The sequence below is a fragment of the Diplotaxodon limnothrissa genome, linkage group LG16 (assembly GCF_057381915.1).
Source record: "Diplotaxodon limnothrissa isolate DT_005_m linkage group LG16, D_limnothrissa_male_GT1.1, whole genome shotgun sequence".
Lineage (NCBI taxonomy): Eukaryota > Metazoa > Chordata > Actinopteri > Cichliformes > Cichlidae > Diplotaxodon > Diplotaxodon limnothrissa.
In genome coordinates this window covers 17,544,323-17,570,939 of record NC_140611.1, presented here as the reverse complement: position 1 = coordinate 17,570,939, position 26,617 = coordinate 17,544,323, and the positions used below count along the sequence as shown (strand labels likewise).

The 26,617-nt window shown below is 41.0% G+C and overlaps 1 protein-coding gene across 4 annotated transcripts; it reads right to left on the bottom strand.

Annotated features, from left to right (window-relative positions):
* Nucleotides 1-274: 274 nt before the first annotated feature.
* On the bottom strand, nt 275-26,406 carry abi3bpa (ABI family, member 3 (NESH) binding protein a). Of its 4 annotated transcripts, XM_085374460.1 has the most exons (23): nt 26,113-26,406; nt 19,971-20,150; nt 19,792-19,860; nt 19,568-19,700; nt 17,629-17,819; nt 17,131-17,174; nt 16,331-16,388; nt 15,319-15,381; nt 15,030-15,125; nt 12,031-13,440; nt 11,539-11,616; nt 10,961-11,143; nt 10,359-10,427; nt 6,480-6,542; nt 5,366-5,488; nt 4,926-5,015; nt 4,613-4,822; nt 4,086-4,191; nt 3,426-3,505; nt 2,854-2,883; nt 2,596-2,754; nt 1,882-2,004; nt 275-1,797 (listed from the first exon to the last, which is right to left on the bottom strand). In XM_085374460.1, exons 1-23 carry the CDS (start codon nt 26,207-26,209, stop codon nt 1,682-1,684), a joined length of 3,771 nt encoding a protein of 1,256 aa, XP_085230586.1. In that variant the 5' UTR covers nt 26,210-26,406; the 3' UTR covers nt 275-1,681. The 4 variants fall into 4 exon arrangements, with proteins under 4 accessions (XP_085230586.1, XP_085230587.1, XP_085230588.1 ...); XM_085374461.1 differs by lacking the exons at nt 11,539-11,616; nt 12,031-13,440; XM_085374462.1 differs by lacking the exons at nt 11,539-11,616; nt 12,031-13,440 and having other exon boundaries at nt 10,359-10,424.
* Between the last annotated feature and the right edge of the window lie 211 nt (nt 26,407-26,617).

The following is a 26,617-nucleotide window of genomic DNA, read 5'->3' as shown; positions in this document are numbered from 1 at the left end:
AGGGTGTGTAATATTTCTCACCACCTGGTGCGTGCCAGACAGATTGCTTTCTAGATGTCTTTGTCCGCTGTAAATGATCCCCAGTTATTGATAGCACAGTGTTAGGGTTTTGTGTCTGCCTCTGTTACAGCAATGATGCCAAGCGTGCTCATGTGTGCAAAGCTGATGTTGCAATGGGTTGCTTTCTTACTGAAAGAGGACTGGCAAGATCACTGCCAGTCCCTTCTGAAATTCATCAAGTCTGCAAAATGAAACAACTGTTTTCATTGGTTTGCACATTTATTACAAAGATACATAGATGTATGTAACATATATATTACACCAGACCATTTCCCGATAGGACTGGTAACTTTACCTTAGTCTTCTCCGGTTGGGAGGCAATGACTTGTTACAACCTGTTACGGTGTAGTTAACTGTTCACATAACCTTAAATTGTCAAATAACCTGTTGATTTGCGGGATTTAAAGGTGCTTGAAAGTAACAGGTCAAAAGTTTCTCCTTTATATTACTTTTTTGTGCTAAGTAAAGACTGTATGCGTCTGAAAGTGAAGCCAAAGTGTTAGTGCTTTTAGGCTGCACTTTTTTCTGTTAGCCAACAGGGGGTGAGACCCCAGGATACATTTACGTCTACGACTAAACAACTTCCGCTCTTATACCTTTGACCTTACTTGAACACTCTCATTATGAGTTAATGGTTTAATTGCGAATCTAAAGTCCTTTTTAATGCCATTACACACACACACACACCAGTCAGTCTGTGGTGCCCGAGGGAGATAATATCCCTAACTATCCCAACTTTCTCCGTCTGTTTGCCAATAAGAATAAAACACGATCAATTGCTGGAATTATATACAATGCATTACATCACTGTAGCCATATAGGCCACAATTTATTTTAACCTTTTGCAGAGCTATAACAAGAGAACACATTCTACTTGTGCAGTTTCCACTATTATATTTTCACTCTGTAAAATACAGGACAAGCCGACATTAATGGCATCAAGTCTCATTTCTAAATGCTCCCATAGAAATGCTGGCCTGAACCACTGATTATTCTCTTTTACCTGAAATGTGCCACCATCTGTCGGACACTTAATAAACTGTATTGGACACCATATACATATATGAGCGGATGTTTAATACTGTGCAAACTGCAACTGTTAATAATCCCTTAGGGCCAGCAGAAGGTCACTGTGTGTTTGTGTATTTTACAGTCAACCTGTACAATGAACATATGATTGGCACCTGTCTGTATACACATGACCAGTGCGGGCGCTCAATACAAATACTGTATTTTAGTTTATCTCAAAAGCCCCAGCACACACAATTCAATATTCTTGATAAATATTATCATACTTTATATCAAGTTATTACACTTTGGGAGCCAGCTTCCCAACATTTTCTCTTGTGATTAATTGTATGTTCAACATTTTGGATCACTCCAACTTCTGCATTCCTTTGTCCCTAGGGACATTTTTGATCAAGAAATGCACTCTAGAGAGTTTTGTGACGCCTAATAGTTCTGTAGAAGTCCACGTCCAGGACAGAGGTGTGATTTTAAAGCGCCGTCTACAGAGTCCACGTAAGAAAAGCCCACCTCCCTTCAGGATCACTCAGGCGTCTTTGATGTCCATCTTCTTCCTCACTACTTAGTCCATCCTCCTGGACAGTCCTGTGGGTTCTTACCACTTTCCAGGTATGGGAGTGCCACACTCATACCAGCCTACGTAAGTCGAGTGCGACTTTCCTCCGATCTCTCCAAAGGAAACGGGCTCTTGTCTCAGCGCTCTGTAGAAGCCTGGCAACAAACGGAGGAAAGATGAGACTCTGCTAAATTAAAGGCATTAAATAATCAGCGGTTGTTTACAGCTAACCAAAATACCTTGTCTGCTTGGAAGCTGGTCAGCCAGGAAATGGCTGCCAGTCTTGCCATCCAAGAAAGAATCCACAAACTGACAGTGGTCCTCGCCGTATCCCGTCTGATCCCCTATGTTGTAAAACTTCCCTGCAGTGGAGAATGGAAGTCATTGTTTAGTTACCGCATAACGAGTTAACTCCCAGTTCATTGCAAATGAATTTGAAAGAAAGAACCAAGAGAAGCATGTGAACCATCGTTCTCTTCTTTAGTGTTTGAATGGTGTGCGATGCGAAGATGCTTTGCAGAACGAAATCTTTTGAGCTTTTTCATGTTTTCTTGGATATGAAGCGTGCTACTTTCTTTTACATTATTTCCATTTCTTGTTTCACATTTATTGCTGTTTTTTATTTTTTAATCAGTTTTGGTTTACCTTTTCTCATTACACAGACATACAAGCAGCTCCTGTGCAGCTGCCAAGTCAATGTCCTCTTAGAATTATGAGGAAACATTTCATTTCCATGCATCAACTTTTAAACTAATCTAATCTACTGCTTCAAATTCATTAACAGACTCATTTTAAAAAAAATCAATAATTACATGTTGAGGCCAATTTTATGCTTTTTACGATAAAGAAAAGGCTGTACTGCTGTCCAGTCAAGCCGGTTAAGGATTGTGTTTGCAAGTGATTTGTAATGTGATTTGTGTCATTCCTGTTCACTGATTTGTTTGCATAATTACCATTGAGAGTCTCGCTCAGGTAGATCTTGTATCTTAAGGAGTTGCAGAGCTGGATGCCCACAAACTTTCGGTACCAGGTTCTCTTCACGAACTGCTTTCCATTGCATTCAGAGTGGGCATCAGCTTTAAACGGAAACTGAGTCCAGATGGCATCTTTGCCTGTGGGGTTTGTTCAGAATATCAAGAGAATCTGAAATACTGATTTCTGACTTGTCGAGCTGGCTAAAATATTGTGAAGAGAGGGGGAAAACAAATCACCTGAAACATACTCGCTCACTCGAGGGTCCGCTGCAGACAGGAGGGAAAGTTGTAATGAACAACATCATTAAGACATTTCAGATATAACAGGCAGTCAAATCCAGACTTGCCTCAGAGTGTCTAGCATATTATTTACAGTGTACAACCCCAACAGGATGGGCTTTGATTGCACAAGAGCAGGAGGCCAATTAAGCTAACCACTCAGCCCTCTGTGTTGTCATTTTGAATTAAAAACATAAGAGCTGATCAATGCGAGGACACATTTCAGCTGCTTAATGAATGGAGCAAATTCAGCTTAATGCTGTGATCACCAGGTGCATGATGTGTTAGAAATGAGCCTCAGAGGACATCTGGTGAGCTTGACAAGCCTCAAGATTTGATCCTTAATCAGCTTGCTCCCCAGTGCCATGCTGAAATGATTAGACTAGCAACCGCCTAATAGTACAAGAGAATTAATGCTAATCACAGCCTGGAATGTAACATGTACAGTGGCATTTACATGCAAGTAATGAGTTTCTTCTGTGGGGGTTTATGGTGGATTTGACCTGCATTAGATGGTCTGTAAAACTTGCCTGACTCTGTGCTAAAAGTTACAGGATCGGAGGAGGGTCCCGTTCCCAGCTCATTCCTCGGTGTTACTGTGAATTCATAACTGAAAAGAAATACATATTAAGGGCAATAATAATAATAATTATACGCTGAAAGATGAAAATAAACAGCAGTGTTTGACAGCTAAGTGTGGGTTCACACTTAGAATAACACACACAGAGCTGATGGTTCTTCCACGTGGTGCGCTCAGATGTGCTGGCAATTGTTCATGTAGCAAACCCAGCCCCAGGGAGGGTTCTGGTGAGCCTTGAGACTCCAGATGCTGAGATCTAATTGAAAACTCAGTGACCCACTACACCGACATTTCCTCAGTTTTTTGTCTTGTCTTGTTTTTTTGGTGTCACTTTGGCCATTTTGTGTGAGCAAAACCAAATGTGACTCACTGCAAGAGCGCAAGAGTTCAGAAGAATCTGGAATTAACTTTAAGTGACGCAAACTCGGAGCACTTCAGTGCAATTTAATACGCCTCTCTTAGTTCCATCAGCGGTGAACTTTATTAATGCAGTCAGGCATTTTAGTTCAGCCGGGCTGTATTTGTTCATCTACAGATTTATATGAACAAATGTAGTGTTCGATCTCAAACGAGATTAAGGATAATATCAGGACATCTGTGGGGTGCGGACCTGCTCTCTGGTTTGAGATTCTCCACGGCTGTGTGGGTCTGGTTGGTTGTCAATACTGACGTCTGCCTTCCATTCGGGCCTGTGGTGGTGGACACAACTTCATACTCTGAGAAAAAGAGGAAAGGGAGAACTCACATAGTGCTTTTTATTAAAACATTTCACCTGGATCTATTTATGAAATCGTCCCGAAAACAGTGACATATCTTAATAAGAGACACATGAGAACCGGAGGCAGAACACATGTTTTTGTTGTCGTGATGTGTCACTGGGCGCAGACCTTGGATTCACTTGTTGCACTCGGTTTATAAGACAGCTTAAGAAACCATCTTAATATTTTATAGAACGATCTAGGGTAATATCCACAAGGCCACACGTGGTTAATAAAAAGAGATTACAATGTAGTCTAAACTCTTAATCAAGACTTGCAAACAAGTATAATGAAATCCAGCCACCTCATACAACTCAGGCCACCGGGAGGCAGTTTCAACCTCCGTCCATTCGGAAATGTCAGCCTTTTCTCTGCATACCTCTGGTTTCGTTGTCGGTTTTCTGCCAGTCAAGAATGACAAAGGACGGGCAACCCTCCACGGTGACCACAGTGACGTTGGATGGAGGTAGGCGGGGAGGACCGGTCACATTCTGATCGCTGCCTTCCTCATCGGGGAAGTAAGCGAGGGAGGAGGTGATAGAGCATGGCTCTTCTGGCGGCTTATCCGTCTTGTAGATGACGTGGGGAGCTGTATGTGGGTATGTTAAGAATTTATTTTATTCATGTCACATTAAGACCCTAATTGGTGCTGCTAAAGAACTGATTAAATCATTGATACTTTAAAATCTTACCTATAAAGCGCGGGTTGCCCATGCTGTCTACCTCTGACTTAGGCAGGGGCCTGAATATGGAGGAGTTTTCATATATGTCAAAACGGCTGGCTGGAAAGGAAACAGTTTAGAGGAGATGGGGTTAGTTTGATGAGCCAGGAGTCCCTGGCAACTCTCCCTCTTTTAGTTTTACAGCTTTGGCCCAGGTCAGTGACCAGCTAGCCCAGCACCTGCTCTGGCCTGCATTCAGACTCTTTGTCTGCTTCTTGGTGCTTTTTAAGTTTGCTTTTCTCTTTATCTCCCCACTATACACATCTGCCAGCTGCATCACCAACGCATTGTCTTTGTTAACGCAATGTCTGCAAAACTCATTCAGTCTTTATCCTTTTACAGGGAGGTGATTTAGCATGCATGTGATCATGTTCCTCAGAAGAAACACTGCAAAAATGTGCTGCTCGTACTGTTTAGCGCAGGGGCTGTGGTGGTCGTCTGCTGTTTGGGCTCTTGCTTGGGTCTGGCTGTGACCAGCGGGAACGGCTTCAGGACAGACGCCTTTTCTCCTTGTTTCAGGTCCATGGGTTTATCTGAGGACAGAACAGCAGGAGGAGAGTTCAGTTCTTCTCCCTCATTGTCTGACTCACAGTCACACACAGTTGCAATCCATCTGCTCTGGCCATCCTCACCGAGCAACTCAGTGGCCTTTTCCTGGCTGCTGAAAGATCAGAGATTGATCGTCGAGTAATCTCTCTAGTGTTCTTTAAAGGGGAAAGAGCGGTGCCAGAATGCATACTGCTGAGACCGAGGGTGCCCAGATGCGCTCACATGCACACAAAAACACTTACTTAATGCTCTTAAGTGCATTTATATGAAAACGGTGAGAGAAACTAAGCAGGGAGACAGCTGAGATGTAAAAGGTGAGATAAATACAGCATAATTGCAGTTTTGTGCGTTAGTAATATAATAGATGGCTTAAGATGGTGGTTCTCAAACTGTGAAGGACATGAAAGCAGAGCAGCTGTGACTGACTCGGAAAAATAAAAAATAAAAATCATGAATTTAAGTTGAATATATGGTGGGTGTAGCAGGAAAAGGTGTATTTAAAAAAATGCTTTCACACTTGCAAGCCTATTAAAATTTAGTTTTGAAAACATTATACAGACACTGAATAAGATTATTTTACAGGGAAGAGAGGATAGCAAGTGATGCTCGTGCAGGAGATGTAGCAGTTAAGAAGACTTCAAACTTTGGCACTCTGGAAGAAGTTTAAAGCAATAGTTTGGATATCTTTGGAAACAGATTTGAAGATGTTCGTACTGACAGATAAAAAGACTGATATCTGTCTGCTCAGCATGAAACGCAGCATAAAGACATAAAGACTGGACGAAACGGTCTTCCAGAACCTCTCCCTCACTAACTCAAAACTTGATATGTTAGAAAAACATCAGCTTGTTTATCTATGACAAACTGGTACTTAAACTTGAATTGCATTATTTTTCTTCCATACTCTCCTTTAACACTCGGGAGACTCTGAATGTGGGTGAGGTGCAGTTGCATTCACTCATCTGTTGCCCTCACCATGACTGCTAGGCTTTGCCACCAGGTTGGTCTTCTTGTTGCCAGAAACAGAGGGACGCAGAACTGCAAGGAATTGTGGGAAACAGAGTCTCTTTCAGAATAAAATTCACAAGAAAAGCAAAGCAGAATGTGGTCAGCACTGGAGAACAGACACTAAACTGAAAACAAGTGTTGATTAATGTAAGAGTGCAAAAATAATGAAGAATGTCAAATTTCAAAGGGGAGATGGATCAGAGCAGACGTACGCAGAAATACTTGCACTAAAAGAAAATAAAAAGACACATAATACAACATAAACATAATAAAAGCAACAATGCAGCAGCCAGACAGGTTGCATGTGACGTGCCCAAAAGCTTCTTGGTAAAATCCTGCCACAGAGGAGTACCACAACCTGTAGCTCATGTAAAGTCGGTGTGAAAACTGGAAATAAAAGTTTGAACCACTCATCCTAAAATCTACAGAACTGAGAAGTGAGGAAACAAAAAAATAAAGCCAATACTTAAACCAAGGCAGGCCGAATTCTGGGGTAATGAAGCATTTTTTGACTCATTTCCACTAGAAAAATGTTTGGGATTTGACCATAAAAATGTTCCACAAAGAATGCAAAATAAATAAATAATAATAATAGTAACAATCGGACCAAACAGTGAAATCAGTATCACATCATTTCAGTCTGAGCTGCTTAAATGAACACGAGAAATGAACTGGCTTTTGTGGTTTTGGATAAGTGATCACAAAGAAGTGCAAGGTTCTGTAATGAAAACACCTCAGCTACAAACTGTCAAACTCAGTTTTCTTATCAGGAAGATTCTGCTCTGACTTTAGGCTTTTGCAAAAAGCAAAATCATCCTTAATTAATGCCGTTTTATCACAGAGGAGGTAGAGAAACTCTGGGAGGCTTGACACATAAAAATGCCTTTACGCGTTTCATATTTGACTTCTTTAAAGAAAACCTGCTTTAAAGTTTGTGTTTCATTTCCAGAGCCATTTGTCATCTCTTATCTTGGATATTCATTAATGGTCACTCTGGCAACAAGATAAAAAATAATTGTCTATATAAAGATGCCAAAAAAACATTTAATTTGGGTTTGTCTGGAGTTGACTTCTCCATGGTCAGTATGAATCAGCGATGTCAGGCAAAACAAACTGAATCAATATGATTAACACTGAAAATATAATCTAGGAGGACATCTGACTCACATGTAGTGTACAGCCATGGTAAAAAGAAAGTACACCGTCATCAATTCTAAGATTTCACATATAAGGACATAATGAAAACTAATCTGGTCCTCAGCAAGTTTTAATGTTATTTCAGTACAACAACATATGACATATTAGACCATGTCATGATTTATTTAACAAAACCTAGTGTGTGAAAAACTAAGTACACCCTTACTGGTTCCATAGGAATTAAGAGGGCCAGTGGCAGCCCGGTGCTGCTAATCATATTCACTTGATTAACTGATCATAAGCATATGTGCGCCTCTATAAAAGCAGCAGTGGTTTGCAGGCTGGATTATAAGGCCATTTCCAAATAACGTGAATTCCATTATTCTACAAGGAGAAAAATTATTCAGTAGTAGAAAAGATTGAAGACACTGGCCAATCTTCCGAGGAGTGGATGTCTCAGCAAATACAGCGCAAGGGCAGACCGTGCAATGCTTAGATAAACTACAAAAAAACCAAAGAGCTGAGCACCTCTACAGGTCTTGGTTAACATGTTAAATGTTAAAGTCCATGATAGTACAATTAGAAAAAGACTGAACAAATGTGACTGGGTCAGAAAGGTTGCCAGAAAATAACTCTCCAAAAAGAGCACATGGCAGCACAAACAGCTGATATGAACTGTCAGGCATGGTGGTGGAGGGGTGATGATTTGGACTTGTTTTGCAGCCACACCTGGACTCCTCTGCATACCAAAGTATTCTAGAGTCAAATATGAGGCCACCTGTCCAACAGTTAAAGCTTGGGCAAAACTGGTTCATGCAACAGGACAATGATACCGAACACAGCAGGAAATCTACAACAAAAATAGTTGAAAAGAAAAGAATCAGGGTGTTGCAATGACCTAGTCAAAGTCCAGACCTCAACCTCCTTATAAACCAATACCTGCAAACTCCAATGGACTGAAGTAATGTTGTAAAGAAGAGCAGGACAAACTTCTACAACTTACAAGTCATAGAGGAAATGATTACTTCCTACAGCAACATACTACTGCTAAAGGTGATTCTGCAAGCTACTAAATTATGCAGTTAGTATTTCGCAAACTGCTTCTGAATTTTGGCATAGTTTCTGTTAAATTAATAATGACACAGTGTAATATGCCATGTGTTGTTGTTCATCTGAGGTTGTATTTCAGGACTATTAGAAATTGGCTTGTACCAGATTTTTCCAGACACATGAAATCTTGGAATTGAAAGAGGGCGGCATATTTTGTTTTTACAATGACTATTGTTGTCCAACTATTACCAAAAATAGCCCATAAAATCACAAACTATGTCGATTGGGTATGTGTAATATGAAGAACTGACAGCTCTGACAGCCCTGTCTTGGTTAACTGAACAAGAAATGAGCCATCAAGGTGTAAAGTGGAAAGTCAACAATATGTCTACAAAGTGTATGACATGATGAGAGCTGCTCTACAGTTTCTACAGCAGGTGAGTTTGGTTTGATGTTTCACAATAAAACCACTAAAACACCACATTGAGCCTGCAATATGCCAAAAACATCTGACTCAGATCTGTGATTTAAAACAGCAGCAGCGGTGTGAGCGCTGGTTTCTGTCAGATAACTTCATCTTCTTTAGGGTTAGAATGTGAAAATATATGCAACCAAAACACCAAGATTTACGGTCAGGCCAGACAAATATTCCCAGTGAAATACATACCAGCGTCTCACAACACCGGGGTTATTACTTTTGCAACACACACTCAGATTTCATGTGTTTCATGGATGTGATTCAATAACGGACACGTGCATCCAACTATAAGCACAGCTTTCAAAAACAATTTCAAATTTAAGTGCCAGTGTGAAACTCGGCTCTATAAAGCTATTGTGGACACGCTCTAATTCTTAGTTTCATTAAAAGCACACACTCTGTACCAGCTGCTAGTGTAGTATGCAAAGCTTTTGATATCAACATGAACAACTTCGTTACTTTATAAAGGCAGGAAGGTGAACTATGTGTAGATGCTGTCCTTTAAACAAAGTCAGTGGGAGATTTTGTGCTTAGATGAGCAGGGCGGCAGGCAAAATAAATGTTCCTTTTTTTGTAGAGTTGCTTCCAGAGAGCCTTGCGACTCCTTGAAGACCTCTGAAACTGTCCAAGTTTCCAGAAATAACACATAACAGCTGTGACATGGGACTGAAGCATTGAACTGCTCTACACAACTCCCAACAACAAGGAGTGAGCAGAGCGCCACCATTAATACATGCGGTCCAGACGTGGTTTGCATTACTATTTGGGATGGATTCAATTATTCTAATTAACTGAGCCTGCCTGGCAGAATGGAAACAATGTGAATCACCAAAAAAAGGGGCAACCCACATTCACCTTTCCCAGCTAGCACTCTCAGACTAACATAAACCAGTCCATATGTGCTTTAGACTTGGTAATATGAAGACAGTTGTATAATAGATTTCATAATGTGTGGCTTCAGTCTCAGTCAAGTGAAAGCCTCTGGGACTGGACACATCAGACAACACAGACCATGACCAGGAAACACTGTCACATTGACGGATAAGCTGAAAGTCACAGAGCGGAAGTGCATTGTGACAAAAAGCACAGATCAGTGTGATGAAGTGGGATGGGGCGTGACAGTGCCTCTGAGGTTAGTGAGTTAGGAACACTGGAAGGCAATTATCTTGGTTTGTCTTTACCAGATTTTTCTTTGGGCCACACGATACGTCTAGGAGGAGCATTGCCCCTATGATGCGCCCCACTGGCTGCTGGAGGGAGAGAAAGGTCTGTTATATAATGTTTTGTGCCACTGAGGAAAAACATACCAGTACCAAATAAGAAGAAAGGCGAGATATCTGGGTAGTGAACAGGAGCGTATGTTTAAAAGAAAAAGAGATACAGAAGAGAAAGAAGGACTGTGGTGGCTGTCGGCACAGCACTTGTCTTGGCATTGGTGGCGTAAAATGTGATGTGTCCTGGCCAGTGCTGAGGCCAGACTTCCCACCTGGCCAGCGAGAGGGACCGTAAATCATGTTAACGACCCTTATACCATAGACGCCATTGCTGCTCGTGGTAAAAGTGTTAAATACATACCAAGCACATGTGGCAGAATGTGGAGAGGACAAAATTGATTGACTACGGTATGCTCTCACCACATATCGTGTAGCTAAAATCACTAGTCATGAGTTTGTTTATCTTCTTCTGTAGCTGTAGTGTGTGTAAGCGTGCTAAGAGAAGGTAATAACCTGAGGTAGCTGCTTGGAAAAAGAAATAAGTGAAGGGAAAGTGAGTATTCCATTACCGCCAGGTGTGCTGGAACTGTGAGAGGAAGTGACTGTCCTGGATTGTGAGAATGGTCTGGCAACATGATTAGTGGAATGAGAAGGAACCGATGTGCGACGCAGGGTGGTGTTTCTTCCTGCTGTAGGAACAGATGAGCTAATGGGAGAACGAGGAACTTCAGACGACCCGAGAACACCAGGACCTAGATGAGTAGAGAGGCAACTGGAAGTTAGTTAGTTGGGAGCTGGAAGGCTTGACCTAGATGGGATAAATGGTAAAGCATGTACGTGAAAGAGAATGCAGAGGAGCAGACACTGGATGAAATGACAGAGCGCCATAAATGAGATCGAAAGCTAGCCAGACTAATTTGTTTGCGAATGGGCAGGGGTGAGGTGAAGTGTGCTGCACTGAAGATGGAGCCACACATGGAGACAGGAACAACAACAGGACAGGGTGTGTGGGGTGATTGGATGGAGATGGAGATGGGGAAGCAGTGACATTGTCAAATGGTTTGAAATACAACTCAAAGCACCATTCTCTGTGTGGCTTGACAAAAAAGCAGAGATGGTAATGGGACAAACTTGTCATGGTGTTTACCATGATTGTATCTACCAGCCTTCTCTGTAGCCAGGGCAGGTCTTGGTAGAGGCTTGCCCTCTTCTTGTGGACTAGGAGCTGTGTGAAAGAAAACTCACTTTATATCTGGTATAAGATGCATGTGAACATAGTTTTAGTTTTTTTGTTTTTTTACAGGGGGCTTACCCTACTACTATTTTCCAGTTGTTGGTTTCAAAATGAATGCATTGACAAAAGTTGTGATCACAATATTTAAGAATTAACTCATACACATGTCATGCAGTTATCCTCTTGGGTTTAACTAAGGTATGGATTACTATCAAAATATGTAACTTACTAAAAGATACATTCTAGCTACTTCTGAGATAAGAGATGTAGAACTCTTTCTTTAAAACAGTTTCTTCATAAACTAATTCCGCCCCCATTAAAAATTAAATAATAACAATTAATAGCTAAGATTTTAATGCTTAAATTGCGGATTACAAATTGTGGATTGAAAAGTAGGGTCTTTACCCGTAGGGACTGCCTGCTTTGAGGTGACCTTGGTGGGATCAGAGTAGGTCCTGGAGTGAGGCTGAAGCCCAGCTTGAGGTTTAGGTTGGGGCTTAGATGGAAGTTGGGGTTGTGACTGGGCCTTTGATGGAAACTGTGGCTTGGTAATGGGTTGAGGTACAACATGGTCCTGGGTATTTTTTGGAGGTTGTGATTTTAACTGTGGCAGAATTTTTGGTGGAGAGTTTTGTTTATCCCTAATTATTGGCTTTGAATGACTTTTTGGAAGTTGAGTTGATGGGTGAAGCTTGGGCTGCCTTTTTGGTTGAGAGAGTGGTTGGGGCTTAGTTTGGTTCTTGGGCTCGGGTTGTGTTGAGGGTTTGGAATGGGAAGAAATTATGCTTGGTTTTGATGCTGGTTGGATTCCAGACTTGCGCCTGGTACTTACACCTGGCTGTTGTTGTGGTGTCTTTGGTTTATGTGGTGGATTTGGAGATTTATTTTGTGGATGAGGTTGAGGTTGAGTTTGAGTCTTTAGCGGTCTTTTCTTGGTATAGGGAATGTGCTGGGGTATTGGATAAGTGGATTGAATAGATGGCACAGGAGTGGTTTGGGAACTTAGTTGATCTTGTCTCTGAGGCTGTGTCTGGGTCTTATGTACCTCTTGTGCTAGTGGTTGGGCCTGGCGTTTGGTGTAGGGTGTTGGCTGAGGCTGTGGTTCTGATTCAAGATGTGGTGTGGTTTGAAGATGTGATTGGGGTTTTGGTTTTGTCTGAGGCAGTGAAAGGGGGTGGGTATGCTCTGTAGGCTGGGATACTGCCAGGTGTTGTTGAGGTTGGGTGTGGAGTTTGGGCTGGAATGTTGTTTGGATTTGCAGTTGAGGTTTTGTTTGAAATATAGGCTGGGCTGTTGATAGGGGTTTTGGCTGTGCATGGAGCTTAGTACGGGCTGTTGTGTGGGGTTGTAGTTGGATCGGGACTTTCTGCTGGAGTGTTGTGTGGGGTTGTGGTTTCATTTGAATTTTGGACTGGGGTGTTGTGTGGGGTTGTAGTTTGGTTTGGACCTTTAATTGGGGTGTTGTGTGGGGTAGTGGTTGGATCTGAATTATAGACTGGGGTGTTATGTGGAGTTTTGATGTGGTTTGGACTTTGATTTGGGGTGTTGTGTGGGGTTGTGTCACAGTTTGGTCAGTGGGCTTTGGGAGACGTTGAGCATTAACTCTGGGCTTCATTTGAGGCTGTTGGGGTTTGGGCTTTGGTAGTCCTGAATACTGTTGCTGGAGCTTCAAGTTAGGTTGAGGTTGTACGTGCCCTCCATGATTCTCCACATTTGCCTGGACTACTGGCACAGGTGCCATGGTGGTTGTTATATGTAGTAAAGGATGGAGCTTGGGAGTTAATGGGACCTCAGATCTGGAGAGGTCTCCTCCTCCTGGGTTATGTGAGAAAAAGAAAAGATGCCCATGAAGCCACAGTTGTGTACTGTAAAATTTCAAAAATAATCTTCTGTTCCATTTACAAAATGTAAAAAAAATATATACATATATATTTTTTTCATCATCCAGGAAAGACATAAAAGCAAGAGAGCCAACAGTTTAGACCAACTGATGTGCTACTCAGAGCAATTATTGAAAAAAAAAGAAAGCAAGCAACACTGCTCTATGTTTGTCTCATAGGCCAAGTGCAATTTCAATGGCAGATAGAGCTTGTGCAGGTATTATGTGTTATGACAGGAACGGCTATTGTTGTTAAGTGTGATGAGCATCTAAATTCACTGGTTATGATGACTTAGTGTGGAAGTTTGATAGACCATTCTAACCTGGTTGTTCAATCTAATGAGATGTTCCCATCAATGAGCAAGAATGAAGAAAAAGAGGAAGTCAAAAAAGAAGAGAAGGAAACGAGGAAAACAATAGTATTGTTATAAAGTTTTCCATTCTCACAACTTTATATCTATACACCACCTCAGTGGATCTCAGCACAAACAGTGATGTTAATGCCGTTCAGCTTTGATTCATGGATTTAAACAAAACAGACAACAAAAAACAGTTGATTTGATCATGCACCAAAGTCTCTGCTCTTTTGGTCTGTACTGCTCCCATTAACATTTAGCATATCCTGAAAACACAGGGAGCTGTGTAGAAAATGGATGTAATTTCGAATTATAGTTAGCCCCTTGAATTAAAGCTACAACTTCAGTAACAGATCAATTTTATCCAATTTTAAACTATGGTGGCGTACACGGCCAAAAGTTTGGAATGATCTCCATTTACTTGAGGAACTGACTATATCCCATTTTGTGTTTCAGTGTCTACCTTCATGGTTTCAAAATACATTTCCAGCACTGTGTTTCTGCAGATCCCTGTGTTTGAGAACATAAATGTAAAAAAGAGGGAACAGACGACAGTGAAATACAGGGAAGAAAAAGGAATAACATAGTTTGTTGAAGTTCCTGTTGGAAGAAGAGAAAAAATTCCATCATGCAGTTTATTCATGCAGATTTCCACTGCCACCAACTCCACTGCATTAAAAGCAAAAGCCTCTAATCATCCAAAAATGGTAATAACCACACTGTGAATCCTGAAATAAAAATAAAGAGTTTAACATACCAACAAAAAAAATGCTAGACATGGAAATACAAAAAACTTTTTAAAAAATACAGTGGATATATCTGAGATATAATTTGGAATATGTATGATATGACTGAAATCAATTTTTTTGAATGAGCAGCAGTTAATGAGGTTCTCAGAGCTCATTAAAAGTCACTAATATCTCAGGAATATAAAATCGTTTTGGCTTGCAGGCTTGTTCAACTAACTTTCAACAACTGAACCCTGAGAACATCATCAACAATCTCTGCAAGCTTTTGTTGTTTACCTAAAATCCCATGCATCCAAGATCACCCACATTATTGCAGCCCAAACAGCTGCTCATGCAACTAGTGCAATTCCGTCCATCATTTTACACAGCTGAAATGAGAGCCATGAAGCTTTTCAAAAAGAACCATGATTCTCTGTTTACCAATTGGCTGTTTGTTGATCACAGCAGGTGCAGGTCCACGAGTAGACAGGGTTTCCTTAGTAGTAGTTGTGGTTTTGGTTGTGGTTGTGGTTGGCGCTAAGAAAAATAGTGTATGTTAGTATAACCAAGAGAAAAGGTATGGGTCTACAACCTGTAGAATGTGCAGGGCAATATTGTTTGTATAATAAAAATTAGCTTTCACGACAGCGATAGAGAAGTCAGTGTCAGACATGAGGTCCAGAGATCTTTCTGACCTCTGAACTCAGTTTTAGGTCAGAAAAATCATTACCAAGAGTCGTCTGTGTGGCTATGTTCCTGGAGAAGGGCAGTCTGCCCCTGGTCTTGTTTTGGACTGACAAGGACAAAGCAGAGATTAAAGTCAAGGAGAGAAAAATTACAATGGCTTAATTTTCACTTCTGAAAAGCGGTAAATGATCATGATTAGTCAGTCATTTAAAAACAGCAAAATGTGTTTTGAAAGAGTCAGTTCACTAAACGTTTTGCACAAAAATGTTTAGTGCTGGTTTAATCCTCCAATATTAAACAATTAGGAAATAATTCAAATGTGCATTAATTGATTTTGGTGTCAACAGAAACAATTTGTAGATGCAATGCTGACATTTCATCCCTCTGTCGCATTAATACTCTTTACCGTCTTTTAAAATGTAGAAGTGAATAGCAACCCTTTTGACATTACTGTACACCGCCTAACATTACAACACTCCACACCATCATAATTGCTGTAGAAAGTTAGTTGATTTACCTTATCAAAACTAATCTTTTTAGACTGCGTTCAGTGGAATTGTGTTAAGCATTTGAGTATCTTGTTTATTATCAGAGAGATTAATTCATGCTGTGGTATGACAACAACCTCAAACATATAATCACATTAAAGACAAATCACTTTAAGGAACATAAAAAAAGGAGTCCAACGGATGATATCACCCCCACAGAAAATTCTTCATAACTTTATTGAGTCACTCAGGCATTACTTGAAGAGAAAGAAGAGCTAGAAAAGATGGAAAATCCGTGGAAAGTTCTTGTAGATGTTTGGAATACAGTGCTGAGTACTGTTAAAAACTGTACTTTGCATGCCCAGCTAAGTAAAATTATTTTAGAAGCTGGAGGTATATGGGGAAATCCTGTCCGCAGAACAATAAATTATGGCTTTATTAATATTTCCAGTGTTAAATCTTAAGGTAGGGGTCAGTGGAAAGGAATTCAAACAGAGATCTCTAAGCAGCAGTAGATTCTGCCTTCTGTATCAAATTCAACTCAGCAGTGTCTCTCTGTTTGCTTACCTGAGGAAGTGAGGTGAGGAAATGAGGGCAAGGAATGGGGACCTGAAGGTACAGGTTTCTGATGGGTGAAAGGCAAAAAAGACATGAAGAAAAAGTGGGTTTAGTCTATGACTATCATAACAGGTGAAAAGAATTAGTATTTGGGCTGTACCATGTCTTTTCCTTTGTTGCATAACCTATAACCTATGGCCTCTTTACACCATGTCAAGTTGGTAAAGTCCCTAGTGAGACTCTTGTTATTCAAAGCTTTCCTTTAAGGGCAAGTCCTGAGGCTAAATCTCAACAGCTGTGCTGTTTTGTGAGATTGGCATGATAGAGCAGAGCCGCGCTGTTAGAAAATTTGTGCCACTTTTCTTTTCTGAACTCTTTTCAGCATTATTATCCCTCCTCCCTTGTGCCTCCAACTCATCTCCCTTTTTTTTAATCCCCACTCAAGTTAGCTGTAGCTGCAGACTGCTCTCTTTGGCTTGACTGCTCTCTCAGTCCTGGCTGCATCAATGCCGTTTCCATTCAGCAGTTGGATGGAAAATTAATGAGGCAAACAACCCTGAGAATAGCATAAGCTCACCAAAGTGTACAAGGACTCTAAAGCAGATTGCCCGTTCCAAATGCACAACCAGTTCCTTTTTGTTTTCTTTAATAAATGGAAGTATACCTGTGCCATTTCATTACACACACTTGTTTACTGCAATACTGAGCCTATTCGACCTCTAGTAGCATGTGTATCCACATAAGAATAGAATAAAACACTGAATATTTGGGTTTGTTTCAATAACAAACTGGCTGTGTCCATTACATACCGCAGGGCTGACTGGAGGCCTAAAGATTTTCCTGATGACCTTCTCTAGAAACACAAGAGAAGAATCAGTAAATAAGTGACTTCAGTGGAAGAAACAATGTGAAAGGAAAAAAAATGGTTCGATTCAGTAACTGGAAATGCAGTACTGCACTGTAGCCTTGTCATGCTCACATAATCGGTAAAGACTGAAGCCCTATCTAAACATGCACTGCAGCCCTGAAGTCCTCTAGTCTTTAACAGAGCAGATTTTGGGATTGCACATGTCAGACTGAATGCTGAATTGTCTTTAACCTGCTCTCAGACGACGAGACAACCAGATTCTTATGACTCTGTTCTTATACGAAAATGAGTTGTAGCATTTGTCCCAGAAATTTCTACCTTTTTCCTAGCACTACCTGTCAATCCATGTTTTTATTAAGATGTTAAAATAATTGTAGTCAGATTCGAGGTATTTGCTACAGAAGGTGATAATATGGCTAAGCAAAGAAGTCAAACTTGCCTTCGACTCCTGGCATGCTGATGTTGTGAACAACCGGCCTGCTCCACACACCGGTGCCATCCTTAGAATTTGGCTGGACACCAAACTCATAGACTGTGTTTGGCTTCAGTTTGTCAATGACTGTATCGCTTGTTGGACAGGTCTGGTAGTTCCACTTCCTGTTCTTCTCACGGTAACGCACTGTGTAGTGTCTGAGAACAAGACACAGAACAAACAGAACAACTCACACACAATGCATCCACTAATGATCACATCTGGAGGCATGATGCAAGAAGTACAAGGAGAATACGATGCTACTGTTGTAATATTTTTTCATTTTCTTTTTAGCGAAACCTTGCGTGCTAACGATGCTGTCAATTAATTCCATTTCATTAAGCAAAGTGACAAATGAATCTTTCCATGCCACATTTCCATTTCTCTTGGATTTCCCTTGGCTACATGGGGCGCCTTGAACCCATCTTCTTAAAAGATGGAGTCAAAATCAGAAATCCCCCTGAAAATGGTTCAATCAAATTTATTGCTGTGTATCGCTGCCATCATCTGAACTGCACAGTGAGGTCGTGATTTGACTTGACTTGAGTCTGTGGCACAACTTAGTTTCTTTCCTTTCCTTTAACAGAACCAACAAACACATGGTTATTAATCTTTATATAAGACATACATATGAAAATAATATTTAACCACTGGAAGATTTGTTGCAAACAACAGAACCGTCACTTTAAAAAAAAGTAGTACTTCATCAAACACAATCTGTGTCACAGATTGTTGACTCCTAAACACCTGTGTGCACAGGCTGCCCTGGATCCACTGCTAAGTAACACGAGAGGCTTCAGGGACTCATTTACTGTTTGTGCACTTATTCCAGACTCTCTGCAGCAAATGTGTGTGTGAGAGGATAGAGATTGGACAGAGAAAGATTTATTCCACCAGCTGTTACTGAGCTCATCGTAACAACAGTACAGCATTGGTACAAGAAAATCTCAAAACCCTAGACTGGTACTTTAGGAAAAAAGTACAAGCATTTAGTCTAGTTTGGCTGCAGTGACAGTTATGCCACTGGTAAGCATTAATATATTGCAAGCAGTAAAAGGGACGGGTGCATAACATATCCTTAGAATAACAGATGTCCTCATTCACTTCTGAGGAGCTGGGTCAGTGGGATTGATAGCAATAACTGCACAAAGCTCAATTGAATACTCCAATTTGCTTTTGTGACTTCAAAACCTCTGAGCTGGCAAACATAACACATTTTTAAAATCACTCCAACTAATACCTCTCAAAGATGGATATATCTGATGTCTATATGATATAAACATTCAAAAATTCACCACAAACCTTAAAAAACAATAAAAACAGCAACACACTCCGTATAGCCCCATACATAATGAAGGTTCTCTTAAATTATTCTTAAACAAATTCAGCAAAACTTTTTTTTAAATTAAAAAACAGTTCATTTGACATAGTTATAATCAGGGCGGCACATAAGTGGTCCGCAGGTGCGCATTCGCTGTCAAAATAAAAGACGCACCACCAGATAAGAAGTTGGAACGCGCGTTTCCGTACATAAGATCCGTAAATTCCGAGAATACGCGCTTCTTTTGCGGTGGAGGAACACCAAAGTAATTGCTTATGGAGCTTGCTTCTTCGACATCTTTAAGAGTTCTGAACAAATGTGTGTCCTCCTCCAGAACATCTTATGTACGCAAACGTGCGTTCCAACTTCTTATCTGGTGTGTCTTTTATTTTGACAGCGAATGCGCACCTGCGGACCACTTATGTTCAGCCCTGGTTATAATGTTGCCAAACTGCCAAAATTAAAAAAACAGACTAAATGATAAGATATTAACATTATATTGTGTTTATATTACCAAAGTCACAATGGTTCTGTCTCATTTTTTAAAGAAAAGCCTGCTTTGCGCAATGACACATTTAAGCTCACCCATCCTCCAGACAGTCATTCATGACGTTGCCTTCATAAGGGGTTTTCAGCAGTGTCCCCCAGGACAGAAGAACTGAGGTTGGCGTCACCGACCCAATGACCAGGTGCAGCGGCTTCTGCAATTCCACTTTACCTGAGAAAAGGTTTGCATCTTACTAAATGTGCAAAAAACACTTTCAGCAAGTCACATTGGTGATAACTTCCTTTGCTTTAAGCAGACATACCTGTGCACTGCTTCTTCACCTCGTTAGCAGGAATAGGCTGGACAGCTATAAGGTACTTGGGCTCAGCATCTAAAAGCAGAAGAACAAACTGCAGGTTATATTTCCTCTGAGCCTCAGCAGCAAACACAATGTATTGATGAACACCTGGTCCTGCAGGGCACATCACCAGGCTTTCTTACCAAACTCTGTCTCATATGGTTTTCCATCTTCTGGCAGCTGAATGAACTGTTTGGAGAACATGCTGCCGCCGTATCCCAGGATGTATCCCTCCAGCCTGGTGTCAGTGTTGGGACGCAAAAACTTCATCACAATGGTGTCTCCTGTGGTGCTGATGCGGACTTTCATGTTTTGGCGTCTCACTGAGGAAGCAGCATCAGATTTATGTATTTTCTTTTACATTTTCTTTTGTTTCTTTCTTTTTTCTGCAGAGGTACAAAAACTGTCATTTTCAGTACCTACACCTTCTCAGACTTTTCTGCTGTCCACTACTTCAAAAGCAACAAAGTAGCAAGTACAGTAAAAGCAGAGATTTGTCTGGTTGAAGTTCAACTGAGGTACAAGACAATAGTTGTGATTTCTAAGCAGGCACATGTCTGCTTGCTTTCCAAATTGATAAGAACATTATTGTTTTCTGCAAACTACAAACATCATAAACTGCAGCTTGTTGCAGTGATCAAGGACTTTGAAGTGCTCTGAAGCAGCTTTTAAAAACAGCAGTGCATATCCAATCTTTGATCATTTCAGATATCAAAAAAAAAGATCAGCAAAGCTGGAACATTCTTGTCTTGATTTGAAAACTGGCAAACACAAACACAAAGAATACAGTCCCAGTCAGATAGGACAAATGCTAGATGAGAACAGGCACTAAAGAGGAAGAGAGCTTCCCCAGAATGCACACCATGGCTGTATTTTCATGGTGACCTAGAAGAAACCTTCAGCGCTGACACGTCCCATGGAAAATGATCTGTCTTGGCTTTAAAACAATCTGCTTATCTATATTAAATGGTGTCATAAATTCCTGAAAAAGTTGGCATCATCATAAAGTCAAGGAAAAAGGAACTCTCTGTGTCTTCAAACACAATATGTGGAAAAGTTTGTTTACCTTTTCTCATTATTTGCCTCTGTCATGTGGCCCGTCACACTAGCCAATAACTAGGAATGCTAACAATTAGCCAATTTACAATAGGAATACTAATAAACATCAGAGAATTGAGACAAGTGCAGCTGCTCCAGGAGTGTGACTGACCCTTGCCTGATGCACATGTAAAGCAAAAACACCAGTGCACACTTGGATAATACGCTGTGAGCAGTAATGATGGAAAGACTGTCAGTCTGCTTTAATTCAGTGACGTCATCCTCTGCATCTTTAAATATTTTTTTGCAGTGGATCTCACAATTGAGCCTACATGCACTAAATTGCTCATAGTCTACAAGGTTTAAAACAATGGGCTTTCTGCTTGGATTACGACTTGTATCACAGTCTCCACAGCACATGTCCTTGGCTCATATTTCAGTTAAATGAAATAGTGGAACTTTGCAGGAGGAATACTGCCAGGAAGCAGCCAAATGCCAAAACAGACACTGACAGTGAAAGAGGGGGAAGCCCTGGATTTGAAAAATACCCTTATGCTTTTCCAGCGATGTGTTTCCTGTAAAATCTGCATTTGTTTCGATTCTCACATCAGTATTTCCGATAAAAACAAGAAACTGGTGCAGGGGGAGATGGGCTCAGAGTGCATAAAATATTAGGAAACTTCTGGCAACACGTTTTAAACTCCAGAACAAGCAAACATCGAATCTGCCCCATGACAACCTGCCCAAAGCCCGGTCATCTGGCCCATGCAACGCTTACACACTGTTAAGGCTTATCTGTATTTCCAGAGAAAAATGAATAAAGGTTTAGGAATGAATCCAGTCAAAGTGCTGACAATAAATCAAGTACAGTGAAAAGGAAAAGCACTGATGTTCAAGCTGTTTTTACACATGAAATGTAACTTTTACTTTTACGTTTGCTGCTGTAAAATACTTGTTTTGATTTAGGCAAGGGTGTAGCCCGAATAAAGCAGAGGGGGGCAGGACACAGGACAGCCACTCACAAGACCATCATTACCTGTGCTTCTTTTAAATCAGAGCAAACCATCATCACACAAAGACCTGGCAAGTTATGGACCATTTAATGTCAAACAGTGTGTTCTCACATGCACCTAGAAGAGTTCAGAGCTGAAATTAAAATCTCACCCCTAATAACCAAGGACGGAGTACTGAACAGGCCAAAAGGAGGGTCAAAAAAGGGAACCAAAACAACAAATTCATTTTTTCCTGTTTAGATCTGTGACCTGTTACATAAGCGTGCTGGAGGAGCTTTTGCAGCTCTGCCCAGGGGATCAATAATAAGAGTCGCATAATCGGTCCATGTTAAAGCTGGAGAGTGGGACTTTTGTATGAACATGAACCTTTTGCCATATAAGTTAACCCGATGTTGATTAATCCAGCACTGAGTAAATCTCTTGGCAATATCCTAGAGTGTTAAAGTATCATTTCTGTGCTGGTACGCCAGTAGGTATTTCACTTCAGCGAGCAATGATTAGTTTGCCTTAGCTGAAGGAGCAGACCAACACACGCATAGCATGCGACACCAGCTAGGAGTATGGTGGAGATCATGGCAGAAAGACTTAAGGAAACGTTGAAGAAAAGCTTGTGATATTAAAAAGAAAAATCCATGTTCTGAGGAAGGATAGGAGTCTGAAAACGATAACGATCAATGCTGAGAAGAAGAGAAAATGTCATAATTGCAAAAAGAATGAAAGAAAACTGATTAAAAAAAGCTGCTACTATGCCAACCTGTTTTAATCAGTTTCATCTGTATGTTGCACACACACAAACACGCACTGGGGGGTGAAGCCCATTCATCACTGAATACTGTATAAGCACATCAATCATAACACTGGGAGTTGGCCTATAAACTTGTCGGATTAGAGCTGGGCGATATATCGAGTTTTTAAAAAATATCGATATATTTTTATACGAGATATAAGATGTGACAATATCCTTTATATCGATATAGTCTATGTTACGTTATAATTATACTTGTGGAGCCGCAGGTTTGCCTCTCTTTCGTCCACTTTCGTCTTTACGCAATGTTACTCGGCCTCGCCTCTCCTTCACTGAACCTGCAGGAAGCGACAAGATGGACACGGCAAATCTCCGTTAACGAGTTACTGCGCATCGCCCCGTGCGTGGGGCTGGACGGCTAACCACGCTAACGAGCTAACCACGCTAACGCCATGCAGCCCAGAGGGGCTGCACGGACTAAAATCCTTTCATTTTCTCAAAAGTTGACAGCGCGCCTTATGTATGAATTCTGGTTGTGCTTGATGGCCGCGAACCGATTTTATGTGGAACACGGCGCTCAGCAATCTGTCAAAAAATGTTTGAGTACGACTTTAGTAAGCTACGGAGCTGCACCGCTTGATGGATTGTCGGAGCATTACGGCTGAGCCTCGCGGAGTGATACGTACTGTGCTTCAACGTAATATTACCCTACTGTGTATAAGGACTATAAATGGCACCTGTTAAAAGACGTGGTTGCGAAGCGGATTTCAAACTCCAGGCTGTCAGTCACGCAGTACAAGTTGGGAACAGAGCAGCTGTGAAATCTGTCTTTGTTATTGTGCTCAGCGTCTTTTAGTTTACATTTTGACTGCACAATTGTGAGCTTTTTGTTATGCACAAAAACAACATTGTTTTCTTTTATTTATGGAGCATTATTATTTAATAAATGCTCATAATTTATTTTTGAGTAAATTTTATGTACATCTGCTCTATGTTAATAAAAGTGCCTGTGTGACATCTGGGACACAGCTTTGACTAAGAACTCTCTTTTTGTTCTTACTTTATGGCTTTAAAAAAATATATCGAGATATATATCTTATATCGCCATCCAGCTAAAAAATATCGAGATATGAATTTTGGGTCATATCGCCCAGCCCTATGTCGGATTATGCAATAAACTTTGCCATATCACACAACAAACAATTCTGCTCGTAGTCACCCTGGACCGATATCAAGACAACGTAATCCTGCTGGCTGGATATAGAGAAACACCCTCAAATGGGAAACTTAATCTTGGCTCTGAAGAGAGGCCGTGTTGGATCACTGATGGATGATCCTGCAGTAAAGAGAGTAGGTTAATTGGGTTGTCAGTTGCTCTCTTAAGCTTCAACCTGAGTGCAACGTGATATTTTTATGTTTGGTCATTAAAATTAAACATTGCAACATGGATCTGCATAACGTATGGTTTGTTGGCTTTAAAACATGATTAAATGTCTGACATTATCAAACTACAAATCTTCACCATGAGCAGCCCTCTCTTGATGTAGTAGATTGTACTAAATGAGAACAAATAGACTGACTTTTCCACTCATGCTGATTTGAGAACCAATGGATGATAAATACAGATGCAAAACCCAACACAACCTCCCCATAAAAACAAATCTGAAGGAGGCTGCGAGGCTTGTTTTGTTTTCAAAATGCAATGGAAAAGAAATGTTGCTGTCTTTGTTTGAAGTAGTTTTGGTGGATGGAAGTGACACAGAACAGTGGTTTCATGTTAGTTTGTCTTGAGTCAGAGCAGCTGAACACCACAGCTAACCAAATTTCAATACAATGCTTGTGATTATTGCTCTGAAGCCCGCGTTAACTATATAGACAAACATGATATCCTTCCCAGTATCCTCTGATCTGGTGTAGAGTATTTTGGCCTCTCGGATTTCTGTCCTGGAAGTAAAGACGTAGAGAGACTTGGCTTCCTCTTCCTGTGAGGACAGACAGATGTTTTATGGAGCTTGGTATAACAGTCACTTTCATGTAACAAAATGGAGTGTTAACATTTCTCAGAGCCCCGTGCCAGCCAAAGCAGCAGGTGTTTGAAAAACTGACCTATAATGGCTCTAATGAGAACCACTCCAGACCAGGATAATTCAGCCCAGAGAATATCTACTGTAATTCAGCAGGAGACCGTACCTTGCAGCCTAGCAGCAGATAATTGTGCCTGGAATTTGACTCCTACTTTTTACCCCAACTTTGGCTTCCATGCAGGTCTCGCCGCGCTCACATTTAATATCCCCCCATGTCAGATTCAACTGCAAGGAACAGCTGTTTTCCCTTGTTCCTATGGCGTAGCTCCATCTCGTCCTTCACCGCCTTTTCTCCATCTCTGCCATCCTGCATGACTCAATAGCCATCCTTCCATCAACCTGATCCTCTTTTTAACTTCCTAAAGTGCTTTGAATTCATCTTTCTTGTCCTCTAATCTCGTCCACTTTCCTCTCTCCTGCCATATTTCTCTCTCATTAATCTCCACATTGCACGAGGCCATGTTTGGTCTGGCACAGCTGCAGTTAGCATCCTATACAATATATTGTCCTCAAGTGGGATAGTGGTAAATAATTTTAGCATTAGCAGAGATTTAACTCATTCAGATACAGATGGGAAAAATGTTTAAGAGCACAAATGCATAACTAAGAATTAAAAGCACTGGAAAGTAGACTGACATCCATATATTTTGCTCTATCTGTCAGACAATAAAGCAAACTAATTTTGCAGCAAACCAGGTTTTATCTTTGGTCCAAGTAGAACGATACAGACATTTACCCCTCTGTTCCCATAGCATCAATACACACAGCCCCTTTCATCTAGCTGCCAAAGCTGCACACTGAGATTTGTCTGTAAGCCAACTTCAGTGAGCAGATTACACACTGGAAGCAGCCTTTATTTTCACCAACTCCAGCCCTCTCACCCCAAATCACTTTTAGTACCATCCAAATCTTTAAAGGGCACCCAAGTTTTAGTCACAAAATACATCAAGGCTATGAAGCATGGTCTCAAAGTTTGCTTTACTTTGTGTGTGTACTTTGGTATCTGGATAATTACATAACATGTAAAACATTTGCGTGTTTTTCCAAGAATGTTGCAAGAATCAAAGTAGACATAAGACTCAATACACGGGGTGGTGTTGATGAGTTGGAGACCTCAAGCTGATTTTTGTAGATGTCAGAGTGGAGGCACTTTAGCAAAAATATTTTTCGGTCAGCAGGTTTTTTAAATCTGAAGAGTCTGTATGTATTTAATTTTAAGTGGTGTTTTCAGGGAGGCTGGTAATCTGGTGATCTTAAACTATAGAAGGAGAACTACAATGAAGAAAACCACAATGATCACTCATTAAAATATGTAACAAATACCTCACTTGTCATGCAATCAGTAGTTTCCCCCGTCGCTAATTTTTAAGCACATGACAGTAAGACAAATGCAAAGACCACCTACCTCTGACCACAGAGGGACCAGACAGAGCTATCCTAAAGATGAAGACTGCAAGGATAAGGGCTAGAAAGATGTGCGAGTGCTGCTGCATCTTCATCATCTGCTGATGTCGGCTCTCAGATCTGCAGTGATCTGAATGATCTCAGAGATCTCACACCACGAGTGAGTCAAATAAATGCTTTCACTGATTTGTCAACAGGTGGTTGAGTGAAGTGTCTGCTGCAGAAATCAGGCTAGACGTGTCCGAGTGGCTGGATACTTGTCTGAGCTTCTGGTTCTCGGGACTAGTGCTGTTCCCTAGACTGGACTTCTGGATGCAGCAGGCTGCTCCTGCACCATCTATACCTCTGGATCAGAGGGAGGGGACAGATGGAGCAAGACCCACCCACTCTCCTCCTGCTGCCCCATCTCTCCTTTCCCCCGCACTCTCTTGTTTTCACACTCTTTCCCTGCAAATGGAGAGGAGGTTTTCTCCAAGCCACCCACCCTCCACAGCCTTCTTTTCTTT

Excerpts from the sequence above, each read along its gene's own strand:
- abi3bpa (XM_085374460.1), bottom strand. The coding sequence starts at position 26,209 with ATGATGAAGATGCAGCAGCACTCGCACATCTTTCTAGCCCTTATCCTT. Across the intron at positions 6,543-10,358 it reads GTGGCCCAAAGAAAAATCTG|TTCTGCGTCCCTCTGTTTCT; the intron begins GTAAAGACAAAC and ends AATTCCTTGCAG. Across the intron at positions 5,489-6,479 it reads GGCAAAGCCTAGCAGTCATG|ATAAACCCATGGACCTGAAA; the intron begins GTGAGGGCAACA and ends TTCTGTCCTCAG.